This window comes from Elephantulus edwardii, unplaced genomic scaffold (assembly GCF_000299155.1).
Source record: "Elephantulus edwardii isolate Elephantulus edwardi_28Jun2011 unplaced genomic scaffold, EleEdw1.0 scaffold00097, whole genome shotgun sequence".
NCBI classification, from domain to species: domain Eukaryota; kingdom Metazoa; phylum Chordata; class Mammalia; order Macroscelidea; family Macroscelididae; genus Elephantulus; species Elephantulus edwardii.
This window is the reverse complement of record NW_006399847.1, coordinates 1,667,379-1,691,335: the sequence shown is the minus strand read 5'-3', so window position 1 is coordinate 1,691,335 and position 23,957 is coordinate 1,667,379. Positions and strand designations below refer to the sequence as shown.

At 40.7% G+C, this 23,957-nt stretch overlaps 1 protein-coding gene across 1 annotated transcript in view; it reads right to left on the bottom strand.

The window, feature by feature from the left end:
- Window positions 1-23,642, bottom strand: part of SMCHD1 (structural maintenance of chromosomes flexible hinge domain containing 1) — a 166,750-nt gene extending 143,108 nt beyond the window's left edge. The window contains exons 1-3 of the mRNA XM_006891422.1: window positions 23,454-23,642; window positions 3,185-3,260; window positions 1,598-1,759 (exon numbers count right to left, since the gene is read on the bottom strand). Of these exons, the coding sequence (XP_006891484.1) occupies window positions 1,598-1,759; window positions 3,185-3,260; window positions 23,454-23,642 (427 nt within the window). The remainder of the gene's footprint in view (window positions 1-1,597; window positions 1,760-3,184; window positions 3,261-23,453) is intronic.
- Window positions 23,643-23,957: the final 315 nt, after the last annotated feature.

The window sequence follows — 23,957 nt, the reverse complement described above, 5'->3', positions numbered from 1 at the left end:
CCAACCAACAAAAAGCCTGAAGAGAAAAGGAAAAAAGTGTCAGTGGTAGTTATGTGGATGGTAGAGAAAGGGATATTTTTAATGTTCTTTTTGCTTTCTAATTTCCTATAAATTATAAGTAGTAATAAAACCAAGTTCAAACAGAGCAAAGGGATAATGCATGACCTGAAATCACGAAAGGTACATGTCTAGAATGTATCTTTTATTGACACCTATTCAATCTGAACGTGGAGCTAATTATCTGAGAAGCTAGACTATATGAAGAAGAATGTGGCCTCATTATTGGAGAAGACTCATCAACAATGGTTAATATACAGGTAACACATCCTTTCTCCAAGGAAGAGAAGACAACTTGAAGCTCTTACTGATGACTTGAAAATCATCATAGGCATTATGATAGACGACTGAAGCTGTTGAAGACTTTTTTCCTTTGGATTCACAATCAACAACCATGGAAGCCATCAGTTAAGAAACCAAAAAGCTATTTACATTAGGCAAAACTGCTGTCAAGAACCCCTTTATATAGTGTTCAAGAGCAATAATGTCCTTTTAAAGTTTACAGTATGCCTGACAAAACCATGGTATTTTTCAACAGTTACACATGCATGTGAATGCTGGACAAAGAAAAGGAAGACTGAAGAACTGATGCCTTTAAATTGTGATGTTGGTGAAAAATAACATGGCCTATCTAAAGAACAAACAAAATTTATACTGGAAGAGTGCAGCAAGAGTCTCCTTAGAAGTACTGTCAGATGGACCAATACTTTTGACAAATGTCTATCATCAGAAAGGACACAATGCTTAGAAAGGCGGAGGAGCAGGAAACTCTCCACTAGATGGATGTCAGAGTGACTACAACAAAGGGCTTAAGCACAGCAGAAATTACAAGGATGACCCAGAATCCAGCAAGGTTTCCATCTGTCATACGTAACGTCATTATGAGCTGAAGAGACTCAATGGTACCTAACAACAATGTAATCAACAGCTAAGCAGTGTTAAACATGTGTACAAGGTCCAAAGAGAGTAAAATGACTCATTTGTAAAGATCTAGTACACAGTCCAAAGTTAGCCGAGCAGTAACTAGACAAGCAGTAACGCTAGGATGAAATGATAAAGAAACAGAGACAGGAGCATAACTGATTTACATAGCTCACCTACATGGTAAAGCAAAAACTGTCTCAATTTGAGAGACGTTTACATGATGTCAGAGGAATAAATCAGGTGAGGGGGAGTGTATGTGAGATAAAAAGGTATGCAGCCACGAGACCTTTTATTAGTCGACAAGAATAAATTCTAGTAAAGGACTGGGATAATGGTAGGTGTGTCAGAGATGATGAAACTGGCTCAGCATAGAGCAGGGTTCAGAGCTGTTACACTTAGGGTCACTATGAGTTGGAGACGACTCAACGGCACATAAGAACAATAATATAATAACAGGCAAGCATCAAAGTACAGGTATCTTCACCACAAAGTAAGATGACTTAAGGAGATAAGACAGTAATGAAGAATTTTTTTAAAAAAAAGTGAAAGAAGAATACTTAAGACTAGAGAATAGAAAGCAATAGGTTATAAAAATTAATACAGATGAAATACTTACGCAAAGGATTTTGTCCTTCACTGGCATAGTATTCATACATGCCACTTTTCACCAGTGTGTCATAGTGAGGTAGAAAGTCAATGCGCTCTTTAGTGGCTGACAGTAATAACTGATTGACTGACTGCAGCAGGTACAGAGTGACTCCATCTTTAACAGTTTCTTCTGTAATCAAGAGGTAAAATCCCAAGTGTTAGGTTACCATCAAAAACTCAACAAACTTTTAATTTGAAAAGTGTACTTATGAAATATGTTTCAAGATGGCATAGGAAAATCTCAAAACAAAAAATTCAAATTCAGTTGTGTTTTGCTAAGAATATCAAAAAACAGGCCCAAACATATTCAAATGAAACAGTTATTCTCAGTATTTTTAAAAAGTAAAAAACAAAAAGAGCCAAAACTTACTTGAGTGAAGGTTCACAAAGAAAACTTTTCTATTCAGTAATTCATGCACATTTTGTTTTGTGACATGAATTATAAACCTCACCGCCATGTAACTTAACTCTTCTCACTCACTTCCTTATTGCTTAGCATTTCCATTCATCTTCTTTCTAACACTTCTAACCTTCTAAGCTTTATCCTAGGCAAATACTGAACTCTTGATCTAATATGCTAATTGTTTTAAGGAGTGTGTACCTCTGTGTTTTTCACTTCCAAGGGCTAGCTAAAGTTAAGAGTCCAGTTCAGTGGCAGGTGGTAAGTCCTGTTTTATGCTTGAAGGAGGTCTGTGGTAAGTTCTGTTTTATGCTTGAAGGATGTCTAAGAGCTGCTGTGGAGAGGGTTCTACCAGTTTCTATTACACCAGTAATTATCATTTTGAGTTCTGTTCCACAATTTTCTCCTATTCATTCCAGAACCCTCTAGTAGTATTCCTTTCAGAACAGTCACTAGCGGAAGCTGGGCACCGTCTAGTTTTTCTAGTCTCAGGGTTGTGGGAGCTGGAGTTGACAAGATTCACTCTTGATCCTCCACACTGTTTCAATATGCCCTTTTCTTTTTTTTCTTCTCTTCTTTGTTCCTGAGTCTTAGGTTGCTGTTCACCAACTTTGAAGGAGTTGCTGCTACTCAACAAAGTCTGATCTAGAATGCTGCCTCTGTGGACTATGGTATGTTAATTGGTTTTAGTATTCCTGAGCCCTGAGGCCAAATGACTCATTCTCTTAAGGTGTGAACTTTCAATTCTAAAACTGAAATATCACAGTAAAGCATACAAAGATTTGGGACAGAATGGTGAAATTTAAAAGAAAACAGGCATGAAAAACTGACAGGATTTTTTAGCACCCCCCTTAAAAAAAAAAAAAAAAAGGAAGAATTCAAGTAGGTTCAGAGTTTCCTGACAATTCAAGAGAGCCTGCACACAACAGGCAAAGCACTCATCTTCCATAACCAAAAATGGTATCAACTACTGACCCATAATCTTGCTGGAAGTATAGGAGCTTTGAACAAGAGTGCAACTTTAACAAGTTTATTTCTCTGTCCTAAAAAAAGTAACCAAAACTATGGACAGTTTCTATATATGTGCATGTTGTAAAACATTTACTTCCCTATCACTAGGACATAACAAAGAAGTGCTAATTCATTTGTACTTACCAAAATTATCACAGGTAATTTCTTTCCTACTTGTTGTTGTAATAACAAATTTTTCTTCAGGGGAAATGCCAAGTGTCTATTGAAAGTAAGAAGAATAAAATCAACTATTACATAAAGGAAGGAAATTCAATACTCAATTTGCTAAGAATACAAAAATACTGGTTGTTGTTATGTGCCACTGAGTTGCCTTTGACTCACAGCACCCTATGTACAACAGCCCCTAAACCCTGCTCTATCCCTTGCCAATCTCATTGTCTCTGACATTAGCACAGTGACTGAATCAATCCATCTCACTGAGGGTCTACCTCTCCTGTGCTGTCCCTCTACCCTCCCAAGCATGATGTCCCTCTCCAACAAACTGCTGCCTTGCAACATGCCCAAAGTATGTCAGACAAAGCTTCAGAATCCATACCTCCAAGGAGTAGCCTCGCTTCACCTTGTCCAGGAAGAACTTTGTTCTCCTAGCAATCCATGGTATAGTCAATATTCTTTCTCCAGCACCAAAGCTCAAAGGCATCAAGTCTCCTTCTATCATCCCTAGTCATTGTACAGCTCTCTGATGCATAGCAAGTAACTGCAGAGACCATGGGCTGTATCAGTAGTTTATTATAATCAATTAGCATACATTTGACATTTATATAAAACATTTATTTTTCTAGGAAAAATAAGATGTCAATTTTGTGCTTTGTGGATTTTCTTGATTATTTCTGTTGCATAAATCTAACTATAATCTTTTGTTTCATGAAATACATTTTCCTGTAGATGCTATCAGGGACCTCTCTAGAGTATTAAAGAGTAATGATGTCAATCTAGAGACTAAGGTATGCTTAATCTAGGTCACAGTCTTGACAGCTACTTGCCATGCATCAGAGAGCTGAACAATGACCAAACATGACAGAAAAATCTATGCCTTTGAGTTGTGGTGCTGGAGAAGCGTTCTGAACATATGTTGCCACGGACTGCCAAGAGAACAAATAGCTCTGTCCTGGAGAGAGTGAAACCAAGCAGCCTTTTGGAGGCAAGAATTTTGAGGCTCTGACTCACATACTTTGGGCATGGTGCCAAGAGGGACCAGTTGTTGAAGAAAGTTATTATGTTTGGAAGGGTGGAGGGACAGCACAGATGGAAAAGACCCCCAAATAAAACTGACTGAAGTAAAATGGGTGATATGGGTAGATGTGTGAAAGATGGTGAGACTGGCTCTAGGTACAGCAGGGTTGAAAGCTATCGTGCATAGGGTCCTATGAGTCTCAGTAGACTCCCTGGCACATAACAATGGGAAAATGGGATCAATTGTCAGTAGTGAAACAATTTGGCATACTTGAAATATAAAGATACTCAAATCCTGGTTAATTTTATATAGGGGGGTGGGGGAAGCAACCTTGGACATAAACTGACTGAGATAAAATACTACTCACTTATCAGACACAGATACCTTGCAAATTTTAATTGTTTTTTTAAATAACAGTGAGAATAATTCCCTTTAATCCATTACAAATGACTATTCCTCTTACAATATAAGACCAAGCCTCCCTATACCTCCTGTAGAACCTAAAAATGTTTTGTAGTTAATGAAAACATGTGCCAAAATGAATGTGTACCTACATCTGGAGGTGTTTATACTGAATTATTCCATATATATTCTCCATAAATCTATTTTATTTTATTCTATTAAAATACATAAGCAATCTTTTTCCCTTTCAATTATAGCCATATATGAAACTTTTGCAATTCCTATTTAAGAATTTTTGGAGCTTTGATAATTCAAATATGGATTGACTATTTCTTATTATTACTTATTATTCAAGTAGTACCCTTAAATATGTTATTAGTCTGAAACTCTGTTAGTTGACAGAACAGTGAATGAAGTCTTTCATATATTTGAGAAAACCTGACCATGAGCCAGAGTTCCTCTTTCTTATGCATGAAAGCAGTACAATATTCTGTTCTGCTTAAGAGTCTTAACGAGGCTTTTTTTTTTCACAAGAAAATGTGAACTTTTTTTTTATTTTTAAAGTGTGTTAATATAATCTTAACGAAGAATACAAAACGTCTTTGTTATGTCTTGAGGTCAGCTTCCAAATGACTGCTTGCTACTCAGCTTTCCCCAAATGCTGGTTTTAATAAATATTTAAGAAGGGCTAGCCAACAAAGGGACCTTTAGTGGCTTAGAGGTTAAGAGAATTTCTCTGCCAACCCAAAGGAGACTGGTTTGAATCTATCAGATGCTTCACAGGAGAAAAATGGGCAATCTCCTCCCATGTGATTTACAACCTGTGAAAACCCACAAAGAAGGTCAGTTATGAGATTATTCCTATTGGACAGCAATGAGAGAGAATCAACTTGCAATCCATAAGATCTTCTAAATATTTCAAATTTCCTCCATGGATCAAGTTCAATTAGGGTGGAGCCCACGAAGCCTGCTCCAGGTAGTAGTTTAAAATCCTTCACGAGGCTTGGGGATTGGAGTCTCCCTCCTCTCTGGAAGTCGGCTGGCTAACTGAAGGGTGGGTTGGTGTCTCAATGGCGGCTCATCTTGGTGGCAATCAGGCAATGTAAGTTTCTGGGTTCCCTTTTGTTGTGTGTTACTGTTCTTTCTGCCCTTCAAAAGTAGGTGGGTGGCCCTGAGCCTTAGACTAAGGGTAAGTAAGGACCTGTGGAGCCTGTTCGAGGAGGTAGCTTAAAATCCTGTAGGGCCCGAGGGCCCAAGGGCCACAGGCCCTCAGGCCTGTCTTTAATTGTTTTTGGTGAAACATTCTTCTAGGTAGTACTGCTGTGGTCTGTGGTCTGTCCATGTGTTGTACAGAGGTAACTCGTGGTTGATGTGAAGCTGAACACTAGGACATTGATGTGTCAAATGTGAGAATGGTTACCCATGGTGGACAGTGTTTGGTGGAGCTCCCTGATTAAAACAAGCTTGGAAACAGGAATGGCATCCACCTCCAAAATAGCTTGCTCCGGAAACTCTATGAACTTGGAGAGACAATTAAAGTTATACAAGTGTCCACAACTTTTGTTCAGAGGGTCACTCTGAGTCGCCTACAACTCGACAGCACTTAACAACAACTTTAGAGAAGCTTTGTTTCATATACTTGGACATGTTCTTAGAGGGGGCTAGTCCTTGGAGAAGAAGGCCATAGAGGCTTGGAGGGTCACTGCAGGAGAGGAAGATCTTCAACAAAATGGAATGACACCTTGACTGAAAGAAATGGGCTCAAGTATATCAGAAATGGTGAGGATGGCACAAGATACGGCCAGGTGGACATCTGTTGTTCACAGGGTTGCTATGAGATGCAGTTAACTTAATAGCACCTAACAAATATTTGAGAGAGGTATTTCTACAAAAGTGGTGGTTACTAGTTGAAATAGTTTGTATTACCCAAAATAACATGTTGTTATGAGTCATGCTCAACTCAATGGCACCCAACAACAATAATAATCATGCATCAAAGGGGCCCTAATAGCACAACATGTGGCTGGGCATCTAACATAAAGGTCAGCAGTTCAAACTTGGTGGTGGTGGGTCTGATTTGGTTCAGGAAGAGAAGTCCCTAGGTGAAATAAGTAACAATGTCCACTCCTAACTAATAGATGACCTTATATCAACTCCATCCAGCAGTGCCTTACAAGAAGGGTCTGATGAAGGGACCTCAATATCACCAACAAAGATGAACCAGGAGTGGAACACATTCTTTATTCTCAAGGTCCCTGCACAGTGAAGCTCTTTGATGCAGGGAAAGTGTGCTTTCAAAACATGTTTTGTTCGAACAAGAAAAGCTTTAAAAAAAAAAAGCTAAGCCTACAGATGCTGAAAGAAGAGAAGGAATTTCCTCCAGGACCAACAGAGAGTGAAAGCCACCCTGAATTCAACTTTTGGCCTCCTAAACTCCTAGTGGCAAGACACTGCCTTGCAGTCCCAAAGGCATGTGGTTCGAGGTCACCAGCCACTGCACAGAAGAAGGATGGGTAATCTCCTTCCTGGCAATTAACTGCCTCTGAAAACCAACTGTAGGGTCAGCTATGGATTGGTTCCAACTCTACAGAACTCAACAACAAATTGTCATAGGGAGCTCCGGTGGCCTAGTGGTAAGGAGCTGAGCTGCCAACCCAAAAGCATGCAGTCTGAATCCAATAGCTGCTCTACGGGAGAAAGATGTGCAGTCTCCTCCCATGCAATTTAGGCCTCTGAAAACCTGCTGGAGGGTTAGCTATGAGTTGCTTCCAAATCAACTGTACACAACAGTAAACTGTCACAGAAATAAATTATGTTGGTTAAAGCAAAAAAGAGGTCTAGAGATCTACTTCTGAAAAATCAGCCCTATGGCGCCCAGTGCTCCTCTGATGTTCTGGGGCCACCATGAAATGGAATCAATTCCCTAGCAACAGACTTAACCAGTTGTGTAGGTATCTCAGTAATGTAGGAACAGAAATAGCACAAAGAGGTGGCTTTAACAAACAGAAATTTATTTATGTGACATATCTTCCAGTCTGTGCTTTTTACTTCTATGCCAAAACATACATACATACATACATATATATATATATATATATATACACACACACACACACATACATATATATATATATATATAAATTTTTTTTTTAAGTAAATGGCTTTAAAAGTAATCTACACTGATTTAAGGAGCACCTGGGGTGCTCCTTAGAGGCAAGGACGATTACATTTCATCTCAAGCCCTTTGGGCTTGTTGTCAAGAGGGGCTCTCACCTAAAGGGAAGGGCACACTGAGTGGCTGAAGCAATGGGCTGAACATGGAAGAGATTGTGATAATGATTCAGGACAAGCTGACCCGAAAGCACCTAACAGCAACAACAACTGATCAGACCTTATCACTTTAAACATAGAACCTTCTATTTCCAGGTGTGATTTTATCCAAACAGATTCATCCTGGAAAGGGTTAAACCGGGTGGCTCCTTGGTGGCAAGGATTCGGAGGCTCCGTCTAACATACTTTGGATATGTTGTAAGGAGAGACAGGTCCTTGGAGAAGGACATCATGCTTGGGAGGGTGGAGGGACAGCGCAGGAGAGGAAGCCCTCTATGAGGTAGATTGATTCAGTGACTGGGATAATCAGGATGGGAGTGTCAGGGACAGTGAGATTGGCACAGGACAGAGCAGAGTTTAGGGCTGTTGTACATAGGGTCGCTATGAGTCGCACGGCACATAACAACAACAACAAAGTGGTTACAGTGGCAAGGAGATGGGCTGCAATCCTGAAGGCATGCAGTTTGAGGTCACCAACTGCTGGGGGGTGGCGGGGGGCGGGTGAGTGGCGATGGGCAATCTCCTCCCTTGCTATTAACTGCCTCTGAAAACCTGCCAGAGGGTCAGCTATGGGTCAGTTCTGACTTGATGGCACACAACAACAACAAAGTTGTTATGAGACAGAGACAGGGCAGCCAGAGCCCAATCTCAGGAGAGTCTGGTGTTAGGTCAGAAAACTACAAGACAAATGTTTTCCCCTAATAAAAGAGACCCTACACTACAATCAGCATACAGTTCTTCTTAAGTTGCTTTTCAGGCAGAATCTGCATAGATGATCCCTTAAGCATGTGCAGTCCACCATCCTTCAACTGCAAGATGCTCTTCCTTTAGAAGCTGTGGTGGCACCATGCCTTTTGCTAGCACAGTGCTCAAACTGGCACCTGGAGACTGCATCTGCATGTACACCATCCATCCATAATCAGTGGTGCTCATAGGCCTCAAGACTGCACAATGCAGCTTGTACTGAAGGACTAGATGTGCACACATCTGATTTCCATAACCCCACCTAGATGGGTCAGTTCCCCCAAAGCCCTACATCTCCCCGAGACAAACGATGACCATGTAAAGATTAGCATCCTGCCACTTTCATCCCCTCAAGAGGACAGAGACTTGGAATGTCAACTACAGCCATTTCTCCCTTGTGGGCCCTTTGGGGGCCTTTCCTTTCTAATAAACAGTCTACCTAAAAGAGCCTCTTATCTCCTCATTCTTGATTAGACCTTTCAGTAACTCTAAAATCTAGAAGGATCCTGGTGGCACAGTAGTTAAGTGCTTGCATGACAACCAAAAGGCCTATGGTTTAAATTACCTGCCATTCCAAAAGACTCCACAATCTGGTATAGTAAACATTTACATACCATATAGGAAGCTTTCTGGATAGTCCTACCATGGTCTCCACAACGCTAAATTTACTCAGGGGCATCAGTTTGTTTTTTGTTATAGCAACCAAGATTTTTCAACACCTATTTTGGGGAGACAATTTAATCCACAAAAGTGATTTACATAAAAGCTACCAAATACTTTCTAAAAAAATAAGAATTATTTCCCTGCTATAGATGGCTCCTGTCCTCAAGAGGCATTTTCTTAATGGTGTAACTAGTGTCACAGTAGGGTAACAAAGTATAAAAACATCACATTAAAAAAGCAAAGACAGCACATAAAAAGAAAACAGAAAAATTCTCAAATTTGGGACAGGGGGAAGACCATGAACCTTAATACACCCATGAAATCATCTCCAGGGGTAGCACCACTCTTTTTGAACCCAGGCCCTGATGAGATGACACTGGGGAAGGCTAAAAACACATGGAGGTCTCCAGAGGAGGCTGGGCTACACATGCTTATGGGAAGGACTTTCCCTAGAGTCATTATACAGAACTTCGGCTTCTAGCCTTGTAGGCTGTAAGAAAATATACTTCTAAAAGAAATTTCAGCCAATAAATGTTAGAGGAAATATGGCTTAATCTTTGTATTCTCTTTATGGAAAATAATATTACAAAATGCTTATTAAATGAAGAAGCGTTTAAAGATTTCATAGCAAAAAATCAAGGGAAAACATTACAGAGGTGTATCAAATGGAATATTTATTAAAATATTATTCTTCCTGATATTGTTAATAGTTTTTGAAAATTGTTAACTTGCTGTGATATTTCCTTGCTCATTATGTACATCAATAATAAATTTTATATTTAAAAAATATATATATTTCTATTGCAGAACAGATCATCCAAAATGCTGGACTGTATGAGGAGGAATGTGGCATCAGGATTGGTGGAAGACCCATCAACAACCTGAATTATGCGGATGACACAACTCTGCTTGCTGAAACTGAGGAGGACCTGAAGCGCTTGCTGCAGAAGGTCAAGGACTGCAGTCTTCAATATGGATTGAAGCTCAACATCAAGAAAACAAAGATTCTCACCACTGGGCCAATTGGCAGCATCAGTATGGATGTTGAAGAGACTGAGATAGTTAACAGTGCTAGTTTACTTGGCTCCACAGTCAACACTCTTGGTAACAGCAGCCAGGAAATCAGGAGACAAATTGCATTGGGAAAGTCAGCTGTGAGAGACCTCTCAAGAGCACTGAAGAGCAATGACATCAGGCTGGAGACTAAGGTGTGCCTGATCCAGGATATAGTCTTTGCAATTACGTGCTATGCATCAGAGAGTTGGACAGTAAATACGGATGACAGAAAGAGAATTGATGCCTTTGAGCTGTGGTGCTGAAGAAGAGTGTTGAATATACCATGGACTGCTAGGAGAATAAACAGGTTTGTCCTAGAGAGGGTGAAGCCAGAATGCTCCTTGGAGTCAAGGATTCTGAAGCTTTGTCTAACATACTTTGGGCATGTTGCAAGGAGGGACTGACTGGTCCTTGGAGAGGGACATCCTGCTTGGGAGAGTGGAGGGATGGTGCAGGAGAGGAAGACACTTGATAAGATGGATTGATTCTATGAGTGGAGTGGTGGGAATGAGTGTGTTTTAGACGGCAAGGTTGGCACAGGATAGAATGGCGTTTAGGGCTCTTGTACAAGGGGTCGCTATGAGTCGCGACTCGATGGCACATAACAACAACAACATTGTTAAAAAATTTACATAAAATTGTAGTTGATGTTTTTAGGTTCTGTATTCTGTACAGTCAGAACCAAATGACACATCAGTGAGTTTTCAGAAACTGTTTTCAGAGACTACTCATCTTTCTCCTGCAGAGCAGCTAGTGGACTTGCACACTGCCTTTGGGTTGGCATGCAACTCCTTACCTCTAGGCCAACAGAGCTCCCTAAAGAGGATTAAATAAAATAGGGGAATGGTACATTGCATATATCAGTAAAGATAAGAAAAGAAGAATGATTGCCTTTGAGTTGTGGTACTGGAAAACAGTATTGACTATTCCATGGTCTTTTGTCAAAGTGAAAAACAGGTTAAGACTTGGACAAAGCACAGCCAGAGTGTTCCTTGGAGGCAAAGATAACGAAGATTCAGCTTACATACTTTGAGCATATTGTTAGGAGGGGCTACTATATGGAGAAGAACATCATACATGGAAAGGCAGGGGGTCAGAGAAAGAGAAGGCAACCTTCCAATGAGATGGACTGATCTAGTGACTGCAGGACTGAGGTCAAATATGTCAGAGATAATGAAGATGGGACAAGATAGGACAGGGTTCAGATATGCTGTTCATAGGCCTGCTATATGTCATACTCAACAGCACTCACAACAACAGTTTCTCTGGCAGTCATTCATCGCAATAACTGAAACATTCAGCTACTAACTGAAAGAAAGATAAGCATTTCAAAACCATCATCTACACCAGGGGAGAAAAGACTTTGTCATCTACACCTGTAAAAGATTAAGCCTACAAGCCAGGAAACTATAGAACAGTTCCACTCTGACCTACAGTCTTAATGAGTTGGAATTAACTCAATGGCAACAGCAACAGAGGCTGTTTCTATATTTTCTTTTCCATTGCCTTCTTTTTATGAAAGCTCCCCTTTCAACAATGTGAGCATTCTTCAAAAAACAAATCTTCAGTTTTGAGAGATACTGGTGGTGGTGTTGTTATGTATGTGCCATTGAGTCGTCTGTGACTCATAGTGATCCTATGTACAAAAACCCTAAAACTTGCTCTATCCTGTGCCAATCTTACTGTCTCTGACACACCTACCCCCATTACCCCAGTCATTGAATCAATCCATCTCATCAAGGGTCTTCTTGGGTTAATATTTTCTGTTGCTACAAAAACTTTAAATTTAGCAAATGGCTTAAAAAATATTCTGCATCTTCCTCTACAAGGAAAATGAACACTTTAGTAAAGAATGTAGGGAGTTAAAATGTGCATGCAAGATACACAAACAAACCCACCAACTACGGAATCAGGTAAATCTGTATTACAATTACAGTTTCACTACTTCCTATATTTAATTAACACTTCCTACAATAAATTTCAGTACTTCCTAGACTTAATTCAGTTTTTCATATACAGACAACTGTATATACGTCAAGGTTATACAAATTGAGGGGAATAATTGAATGATCTTTTTGAAAGGAGATTCTTTTTTCATTAAATATGAATTTAGTAACTTAAAATGAGATTGAATATTTTATTCACAATTTATTCTAGTTTGGCATGAAAAGAATCCTAATGAAAAATGAAACACATGACATGGGCCACCCCAAATCAAAAGACAAGATAAAACCTAACTTTTAAGAAGAAATTAGCTATTTTCTACTCTGCTGAAAGAAAAGGAAGTAGTTTAATAATTGGTGACAGTGTTCATGAAGTATTTAGGTATTTTAAATTTCTCAAATCTGTTATACTAAGTAGACATTTATCGTATTAACATTTCTTTTCCAATAGTTTCTAATTAAAGTCCATTATGATTCTGTTCCTATGTTTCCCCCATTATGTTTTTAAAATGCTATTTGGTCAGTTAGTATATGTGACTTTTGCCACATTGTTACAATGCTGTGGTGGTCTTGCAGGAAAATTTCTTTTATAAATTATCCTTAGGTGCCTTCAGTCTTCTTCATTTACTGTACAAGTTTCACATGCAAATCATGCAACTGAAAACTTAAAAGAAGTCCCTGTCGCAGATATGCCCAATGCAATACCTTCTGACTTCACTGCTTCTTCCATGGGTGCTGACTGGGGATCCAAGCTAAATGCAATTTGTGACATCTATCTTTTTTTCAATTAATGTTATATATTGTCTAGCTGTTAAAGAGTTACAGCTTAGTATTACAGTGTAATCCATACCGAAGACTGTGTCATCTGTACATTGCAGGTTATTACTCCAATCCTGATAGTCCTATGTCTCAAATTATTTGCACACTATACAGACTGTTGCTGTTAGATGCCGATGACTCAAGTATAACTCATAGCAACCCTATGAACAATAGATCTGAACCTTGTTCTATCCTGTGCCATCCTCACAATCTGACACATTCAAGCCAATGATTGCAGTCACAGTGTCAATCCACCTGGTTGAGGGTATTCTTCCCCTTCACCTTCATCAACCCTCCACCTTCCCAAGCATGACGTCCTTCTCTCGCCAAGGAATAATCTCTCCCAGCAACATAACCAGAGTATCTGAGACAAAGTTTCATTTTTGCCTCCAAGGAGCATTCTAGTCCTTTTTTCTTTTGGACATTCAGCACTATTCTCCAAAGTCACAGTTCTGATATGGACAGATAAGGTATGATGAAAGGAAACAATCCTGACACATACCTTAACTGACTTCAAACCAAGTAATAGTCCTTTGTTTTGTTTTAAAGATGGCCTCCTCTTGGTCTGTGTACAGGTTCTATATAACCAGTTTTCTGGAATTCCTATTATTTTTTCCTTTTTTTCCTTGTTGTGTGCCATCGAGTCAGATCTGACTGACAAAGGAGGAGACTGCCCATCCTTCTTCAGCTGTGCATCTGGTGCATCTAATCTGGTGGATTCGAACGGCACACATTCAGGATTGCAGCACAGCTTCTTGCCACTAGGCCACCAGAGCTCCCCCAAGAATTCCTATTATTTTTAATGTTATCTAATAATTTGTTATGATTTACACAGTTGAATGCCTTTGCACAGTCAATAAACACAACATACAACTTTCTGATATTTTCTGCTTTCAGTCAAGATCCATCTGCCATCAAGTGATATTCCTTGTTAAATGTTTTCTGTTGAACAGTTTGAATATCTGGTAGTTCCTATCAACATACTTTGCAACAGTTTTAAAACTTATTTTCAATAAAATTTTCTTTGCGTGTGATATCCAAGCTATTAACCAATAACTTTCTTATTCTGCTATACCATCTTTATTGAGAATGTACACAAATAAAGATCTTTTCGACTTAGGCAGAAACCATCTTCCAAATTTCTTGGAATAAACAGTGTTTTCAGTACTGTATCTGTTTGCTGAAGTATCTCAACTGGAATTCCATTCATTCCTGGTTTCTGCCAATGACTTTCAGCAGCCTGGACTTGTTTCATGAGTACCACTGCTTCTTAATCAGATGCTACACCTCCTGAAGTGGTGAACACTGACCAATTTTTTTTTTTTTGGTATGATGACTTTGTATATTCTTCTTTTTATGCGACATGAATTGTTCAGTGTTTTATTCACAGAATCCTTCAATATTGCAACCTGAGACTTAAATTAGTTCTTCAGTCTTATGGTTCTCTAACTACCTATCTCTGAAGAGTTCATTACTAACACTTTTTCTCAAGCTATCTTTTAAAACCTTCTGTTGAACTCTTTTACAGCATAATTTGTTCTATTCATTTTAATTCTTTGAACTTCAAGAGCAAATTTACTGTCTCTTCTGACACCTATTTTAGTTTTTTCTTTCCTGTATTTTTAAATTTACCTTTTGTTTCTTAGCATATGTTGTCTACCTATTCTTATAATGTTCTCTAAATTTAGGTGGGATATATTTATAGGAGTATTTTGGCTCTTATGGACTTGTTTTCATTTCCCTCAGTTTCCACATGAATTTCATAGAAGCAATTAGTGGTCCCTGGCCTTGTTTTCATGAATACAAATTAATTTCTCCAGCGTCTTTTCCAAAGATGCCACCCTTTTATTATTGCATTTACCAGCTAGCAAGGTCAACATGTACAATTGTTTATGTTGCTGCAAAATCTCTGGTCTTCTCTAACATCTTTTTTACCATGCAGCTATTATTTCCCAACAGCCAATCCTTCCTTGTATTCCAGTCATAATTATCAATACACTTCGAATGCATGGTTTCTCAATTTCAGACTCTGGAAGGTAGAGGTGATGGAAATAAAATTAATTTCAACTGGTATGAGCTCTGACTCCGCTATGCTAGCTCTGGTAGTATGACTCTAAAAGCCACTCCACAGGAGAAAGATGAGCAATCACCTTCCATGTGATTTACAGCCTCAGAAACCCAATAGAGGCTCGGCTATGAGTTGGTTCAGACTCCTCATAAATGAACAGGAATAGCATAGAATGTAAATCTAACTAACAGTTGTACTAACTTGTCTTCTTTGCAGGAATATATTATCTCTTCACTTACAGATCTGTAATTAGATCTAGTTCTTGAATGTTTTCAAGATGACTTCTGGTCTACCCATGGTAGCAGCAGTCAAGAAATTAAAGAAACATGTAGAGAATTGGGAAAATCTGCTGGCAAGTACCTCTCTAAAATGCTAAAGAGAACGCATGTCAGTTTAAAGATGAAAGTACACCTGATCCAACTCAGGATATTTTCATGTGAAAACCAGATAATGAATCAGGATGGCAAAATAATCATCAATGCCTTTAAATTGTGTTGTTGGTGAAAATTATTAAATATCCAAGTAAGTCTATCTTGAAGGAAAAGCAACAAGTAGTTTGTTCCATAGAAGGATGGTGAAATTTCACCTTACATACTTTGGTATGCTATCATACCAAAAAAAAGACAACCATGCTGGGAAAGTTGGAGGGGTAAGGGAAAGAGAGCAAGGCTCTCAACAAGATGGACTGACAGAGCAGCTTTAACAGTGTGGTCAATGTAGGAGATCATGAGGATGGCACAGATATGACCAGGTTCTGATGACCAGGTTCACGGGGTCACAAAGACTTGTAGTGGACTTGAGGGCACTCACAAGCTGAGTAGATGGCATTAACCAATTCCGAATGGACATACCTGTACATTTCAGCTCATAAATGCCTAAAATCTCAATCTTTATATATTCTATTTCATTTTTTTCATTACTTCCAGGTTTTCCTAGTTTTACCTTCATACATCCCATTTTCTGATTACTGACATCTGCAGCTGTTCCTTCCCATCTTGAGTTGTGCTATATGAGCAAGTGAAAGTCTTGAATGCTTTTCACTCTATCCATGTCATTAAGATCCAATATACTCTGAGGAGTCAGCTCTTCCAATCTTATTTAAGAGTGCCTTACAACCTGAGAGGCTAATTTTACAGTATTTTACAATGTTCCACAGCTGTGCCTTGGACTGTCAATGGCCAATTTTTTTCAGACATAGCTCAGCAGTCCTTTTCCCTAAAATGTCTTAGTTTGGAAGCTCTGTTGAAATCCATCCACCAGTGATCCTTTAGATCAGTATGAAACACTCTTAGCAAGGCTTACAGCATGTTACATATAAACCATTACAGTGCAATAAAGTGACACAGGAGTGGCGGTTTTAATAAAAACTTAAGTTTTCCTTTTCTTTCATCTAATCCAATTTAACTCTTCACCTCCTCTAGCAGAAAATGTGAGTTAAAAGAGAAAATTCATTTATCAAGGAAAATAATCATCTTGGATTTTTAATTGAAATTTAAAAGGTAGAACAAATCTGTTTCTTATAGCAAAACAAATCAAAAAAACTTCATTTGAAGCAGAGCAGTCCAACAGAATAATACCCGAGCCTTCAGTTTTAATTCTAACTTAACATTTACTATCTGTTTGAGCTGATCCACTGGAGGGTAAGCTATGAGTCAGTTCTGTTTGAGGTGGGGTTTTGTTTGTTTCTGGTGCTGTGTTTTTTAGGGTTTTGTTTTTTTGTTTTGTTTTTTTTTTTTAGTATCAGCAGTGGATTCAGGTTCTACTGTCTCTACATATAAATATTTATAGAAGTTTTTGGGGTTTAGTTTGTTTGCTTTTTAAAAATTCTTAGACATACTAGCAGGAGCAACATAGTCTCTCTGGCTGATGCGTGCAATTTAAGTTCTGTGAAAACCTTCTGGAGTGCAAGATATAACCACTAGAGAGGCTCTACTGTTTGGTTCCTACTCAACAGTATGTAACAGATACACTTGCTTATCCAGTGGGTTTTCAGAGACTGTAAATCACACAGGAGCAGATTTAGCCGTATTCCTCCCTGAGAACAACTGGTGGATTTAAACCATTTACCACTGGGTTGGCAGCAAAACAGCTTACCCTCCAGGCCACAAGAGCTGCCTTCCACTGCTTACATGAATACAAAAAAACTAAAACTACTCAATGACTCACTAAATACATATTCACAAGTCTTGAAAACTGAAGCTCAGAGACTTGTCCACCAATAATCACTACAGTTTTAACATAATAATAGCCACAAGGCAAAGGATGTGCCATCTTCACAATGACACACTAGACCTCATTGTGGCAGTCACCATGTCAATCCACCTGGTCCAGGGCCTTCATTTCCTTCACCAACCATCCACTCTTCCCAGCATAATGTCCCTCTCCAAGGAATAGCTCTTCCTAACAACATGCCTGAAGGATGTAACTGCCTCAAAACACTATGCCTGCACCCTCTCCAAGATGTATTTGTTTGTTCTTTTGATTGTCCATGGAAATTTTCAACGCTCTTCTCCAACATCACAGCTCAAAGGCATCAATTCTTTATTCTGTCATCTTTATTCAGTGTCCAGCTCTCAGATACACAGCAAGTGATCGGAAAAACCACTAAATCAAACGCACCTTAGTCCTCAAATGACATTACTCTTCAATAATTTAGTGAGGTCCCTGACTGCAGACTTTCCTAGTGCAATGCATCTTCTTGTTTCCTGACTGCCTATACCAAGGGCATTAACTGTGAATCCAAGTAAGATGATCAGCTGACAGTTTCAATCTCTTCTCTATCCATCATGATGGACGATGTCTATTGGTCCAGTGGTAAGGCTCTTTGTTTTCTTGACAATGAGATGCAATCCATATTGAAGGCTGCACTCCTTTATCTTCTGCAACAAGTGTTTCAAGTCTTCCTTACTTTCAGCAGGCACAGTTGTGTCATCTGCATGATGCAGGTTATTGAGGAGTCTCCTTCAAATCCTGATGCTGTATTCCTCTTCATAGAGTCCAACTTCTCGAATAATTTGCTCAGCATACAGATTGATATAGAGAATACAATCCTAATGTACTCCCTTCTTAATTTTAAATCATGTCTTGTTCTCTTGTTCTGTTCACACACCACAGCTTCCTAATGGAGGTTTTGCATGAACATAATTAAGGGCTCAGAAACTTCCATTCTTCTCAGTGTCAAACAGCTGATCAGATAGACCAAGAGTGGTATGTACATAAAAATCAATTCATCCAGAAATATAATGATATCCTAATACACACAACAGAGATGGAACCTGAAAACACTGTGAAGTAAAATAGGCCAGGTGCAAAAAAGCAAATACTGTATTACTAATCTTTTTTTTTTTAAATAGTCAAGAGCATGCAAATGTATACAGACTAAAGTTTATCTGGTGGCCTAGTAATAAGGAGTTGCACTGGCAACCTAAGGTACGCAGTTCAAATCCATGGGAGAAAGATGGGCAATCTCCTATGCATTTATATCCCTCTGAAAACCTGCTAGAGGGTCAGTTACATGTCCACAGTGCAGGAGGAAGGAAAAAAGAGACACTTATTGTTTATGTTGTTGGACATAGTATTCTCGTTCTTGAGTACTTTAAAGGGGTCTTCTGCAATATATTACAGCCAGAGTACTCTTTGGGGGGAAAGATGATGAAGCTTTGTCTTCTGTACTTTGAACATATAGCTTGATGAGGCTATTCCTTGGAAAGGGACATTATATTTGAAAAGATGGAGGGTCAGTGAAAGGAAAGCAAGGTAGACATAGTGACTTCAGCAATGAGTGAAAATGTGTCAGAGATTATAAGGATGGCACAGGACAATACAGGTTTCAAATCAGCTGTTCATAATGGCAATTCAAGGTATTCAACTCAATGACACTTATCAATAACTGTAGCAATTCTTGACTACTTCTGTTAGGTGCTGTCAAATCTGACTCATAGTAGCCCTATGAATAACACATCTAATCCTGGCCTAACATGTGCCATCATCACCATCTCTGTCCACTGCAACAGTCACTGTGTCAATCCATCTGGTTGAGGGTCTTTCTCTCCTTCACTGACCCTTCTTCACCTTTCAAAGTATGATATCCTTGCCCAAGCATAAGCACCTTCTAACATCATGACCAAATTATGTGTGAAGAAGTTTCATTGTCTCTGTCTCCAAGAGCATTCTAGTTGTACTTTCTCTAAGACATATCTGTTTGTTCTTTTGGCAGTCCATTGGATATTCAGTACTCTTTCTCCACCACCACAATGCAAAGGCATCAATTCTTCTGTCATCCTTATTTACTGTACCACTCTCAGATGCACATCAACTGACTGAAAAGTTCATGGTCTGAATCAGGCACACTTTAGTCCTCAAACTAACATCATAGCTCTTCAATAATTTCAGGAGGTCCCTGACTACAGATTTTCCCAGTCCCGACTGATAAGTCAATACAAAGTGTATTGACTGAGGATCCAGGGAAGATGATTTCATTGACAGTTGACAGTTTCAACCATTTCTCCACCTATTAGGATGTTGCCTATTGGCCCAGTGGTGAATATTTTTGTTTTCCTGACACTGAGATGTAATCCACATTGAAGGCTGCATTTCTTCTGCAACAAGTGCTTCAACTCCTCCTCCTTTTCAGCAAGCAAGGTTGTGTCACCTGCATAGCAAAGTTATTGAAGAGTCTTCCTCCAATCCTGATGCCACCTTCTTCTTCAGAGTCCAGCTTCTAAATTTGTTCAGCATACAGATTGAATAGGTATGGAAAAAGGATGCACACCTTTCCTAATGTTAAAGCATGTAATGTTCCTTTGCTCTAGCTGCACAACAACCTCTTGGGCTAAGTACAGGTTTTCCTTATAGAACATTAGATTTCTGTTTATTGTCATAATGATCAAGTGTTATGGTTAAATTATTGATTCCTTTAATTGACTTATAAATGTATACTTGTAAAAAGTTCAATTTGCAAATGTTATGTTACAGATATATTTTCCACAACAACAAAAGAGAGCAGCTGCTTCGGTACAACCAGATACATCATGGGATCTGGTTCAGGCACAGTTAATTGGCCTCATCTTGTGTTGGGTGCTTCTGTTCTTTCTCCTAGATTGCTGCACAGTGCCTAGGGCTAAAATATTTGAAGCAATCAAAGTACAACTGGTGTCTATCCATTTGGAGGAAAAGAAGAGTAAAGAAGAGGAAGATGGCATGGATTATGTGGCTAATGGCCTCTATGAACAGCTGTCCCCTTTGCCAGAAGACCAGAAAAAACGAAATCCTGCTATCATCACTGAATATTACTATTAAATAATGTATAGAATCCTGACAAAAAGGGGGGGGGAAATCATGACACAACTGCAAATTCTCAAGGATTCCAGAATTTCTAGAGCCAGTGAGGCTCGCCAGTGACCTCCAAAAGCTATCTGTTGCACTGAAATAATTTACAAACCTTAAACAGTAAATGCATCTTAAAGATTTTTGAAAACTTAATTACAGTTTAGCTTAACTAGTAAATGTCTGCTCTGAGCATTGTGCTTTTTAAAAGAACAACCCATATGAGAGCAAACTGGAGACAGTAACTCCAAAGCTCAGTGCAATGAGTTTATACAAGAGGCAGTTTGAAAAGGAAGGTGAGAATGACCACACAACTTGAAGAATGTCACACCTCTAAATTATGTATGTAGTAACTGAACTGGTTTATGTTCTGCTCTGCCAAGAAATCTGGAGAACAACCACTTGGCCAAATGACTAGAAGAGATCTATATTTGTTCCCATTCCAAAGAAGAGTGACCCAACAGAGTGTAGAAACTAGAGAACAATATCATTGATTTCACATGCAAGCAAGATTCTACTGAAGATTATCCAAAAACGACTGGAGCAGCACATCAGTAGAGAATTGCCAGAAGTCCAGGCTGGGTTTAGAAGGGGTCGTTGTAGTAGGGATATTGTACCTGTTAGATGGATCTTAGCTGAAAGCAGGGAATACCAGAAGAATGTCTATCTGTGTTTCATTGATTATGCAAAGGCGTTTGACTGTGTGGATCATAACAAACTGTGGCTGACTCTGGGAAGAATGGGAATCCCAGAACATTTAATTGTGCTAATGTGAAACTTATACTTGGACCAGGAGACAGTCGTCAGTACACTGCATGGTTCAAAATAGTGAAGGGTGTACACCAGGGATGTATCCTGTCTCCATACCTTTTCAACCTGTATGCAGAGCAGATCATCCAGGAGGCTGGGCTCTATGAGGAGAATTGTGGCATCAGGATTGGTGGAAGATCTATTAACAATCTGCGTTATGCAGATTACACAACCCTGCTTGCTGAAACCGAGGGTCAAGGACTGCAGCCTTCAGTATGGACTGAGGCTCAATGTCAAGAAGACAAAGATTCTCACCACTGGACCAAATGGTAGCATCAGGATGGATGGCAAAGAGATTGAGATTGTTCACAGCTTCAGTTGCTCGCCTCCACAATCAACACTCTTGGCACCAGCAGTCAGGAAATCAAAAAACGTATTGCGATAGGAAAGTCTGCTGTTAATGACCTCTCTAAAGTACTCAAGAGCAACGGTGTCTCTCTGGAGAGTAAGGTGCGCCTGATACAGGCTTTGGTCTTCCCAATCACTTGTTATGCATCAGAGAGTTGGACAATGACTAGGGAGGTCAGAAGGAGAATTGATGCCTTTGAGCTGTGGTGCTGGAGAAGAGTACTGAATGTACCATGGACTGCCAAGAAAACAAACAAGATTCATCCTGCAGAGGGTTAAACCAAGCTACTCCTTGGAGGCAAGAATTCTGGGGCTTCATCTGACATACTTTGGGCATGTTGCAAGGAGGGACAGGTCCTTGGAGAGGGACATCACACTTGGGAGGATGGAGGGACTGAGCAAGGGGGAAGACCCTCTATGAGGTGGATTGATTCAGTGACTGGGGTAATCAGGATGGGTGTGTCAGAGGCAGCGCGATTGGCACAGGCTAGAGCAGGGTTTAGGGATGTTGTACACAGGGTCACTATGAGTCGCAAATGACTCGAGGGCACACAACAACAACAACATCAATTAAAGACCTTTCAGTGAGATGATTTTAAAGAAAACCATTTAACAAGAACAAAAATGAGTATTGCTGTATTCTGTTTTTTAAAAAACCAGGTGAGAATCTACCACATTCAGGCAAAAGAACTTCAGAGTTAATAAAAATTAAGGTCTTCATTCATTTACCTTCATTCATTTCTGTTTTGAACTAAGTGTCAGGCACAACTCTAGAACTGAAAATATAGCTGTGACCATAACAAAAGTCCTTGCTTTCGAATCTCTTTCATTCTATCACTCCCCTGATGCTGCTACTTTTAATCATTTCTCTTGAATACTCCTAAACCAATCAGCTCGCTCAAAGCAAAACCACACACGCGGCAGAACCAAAATAAACTGTTTCAAGAAGATTCTTTTTTCCTTGGATGCGAATTGCTCCTCAGAGTTTAAAAAGCTAGTCAAGTGGTGAAACATGACAACTTCCTTTCTTCATACTACATACGAGGCAGTTCAGGCATCAATACTTCTCACGTAGGAAACACTTTAAGGTTGAAAGCAGGTCTCCACACACACGCATTTCTTCCTTCAGCCAACCACGCCGCACGCATACACGTTCTTTAGAGATGCACAGTGACCCGTGGGCAGGCCATCCCGAGGGTTACTGCTGAAAACGAGCGTCGCTTCGCCTCACACAGTTGTCTCTCTGTAAGGTCCCTGCCTCGCACGCTTGACAGCACGACCCGGGAAATTACAACATCATTTCACGAACCTGGAGCACAACTTGCAACCATCGCCAACACTCATACCAGCGGCTCGGGAGAGAACTCGACGCTTTTTGAAAAGTTAGCCGAGAGGCAGAGGCGTAGATGTCCCCGCCGGAGGACCAAGTGCACAAGTGCACACCCACTGAACTGGAAGTGCGAGGCCGTGGGCGGAGGGCCCGCGCAGGGGGCGCGAGAGAAGTCGGTGAGCCGCCGCTCTCTGCGTCCTGCGCCCTGTCCGCCCTCCCCGGCTCGGCGGAAACGAGGGAGAAGCCGGGGTGCGGCGCTGCGGGGGCCAGGCCGCGGGGAGAGACCCGGGTGACAGGTTTATGGCCGGCAAGTACCACTCGGGCCTCCCGTCACCTCCCACCCGACGCCCCGCACATCCCTCGGCCGCCCACGTCCTCACCTGACACACACTGGCGCGGAAGCCCGCGTAGTCCGAGCCCTCGCCGACCTGCAGCGCCCGCTCCCCCAGCTCCGACTCCTTTTCGCGCCGGTCGAACAAGTACACTGTCCTGGAGCCGTCGCTCCCGCCGGCGGCGGCCCGGGCGCCCGACGAGGAGCCGCCGGGCCCGCTACTGCCCGTCGCTGCCATATTGGGGAAAAGGAGAATGGACAGTGGTCTGGACGCCGTCCGCTACGGTGCCCTGAGCCGAGGCGCGAGCCAAGCGAACGAGCGCCCGCCGCCTAGCGCCCGCCGCGGCTCCAGGCCTCGGCCCGCGCGAGCGCAACTCCCTCCTCGGCGGCAGAGGCGGCGCGAGGATCACCCGGGAACCGATTCAAACGCGCTGGGGCCCGAGAGCACGTCACTTCCGTGGCCTGGAGGGCGAGGACGCGCAGCGCGCTCCTCCCGACCGAGTCCTGACGCCGCCGCAGCCCACACAAACGAGCGCAGCTGCCTGGCTCAGCG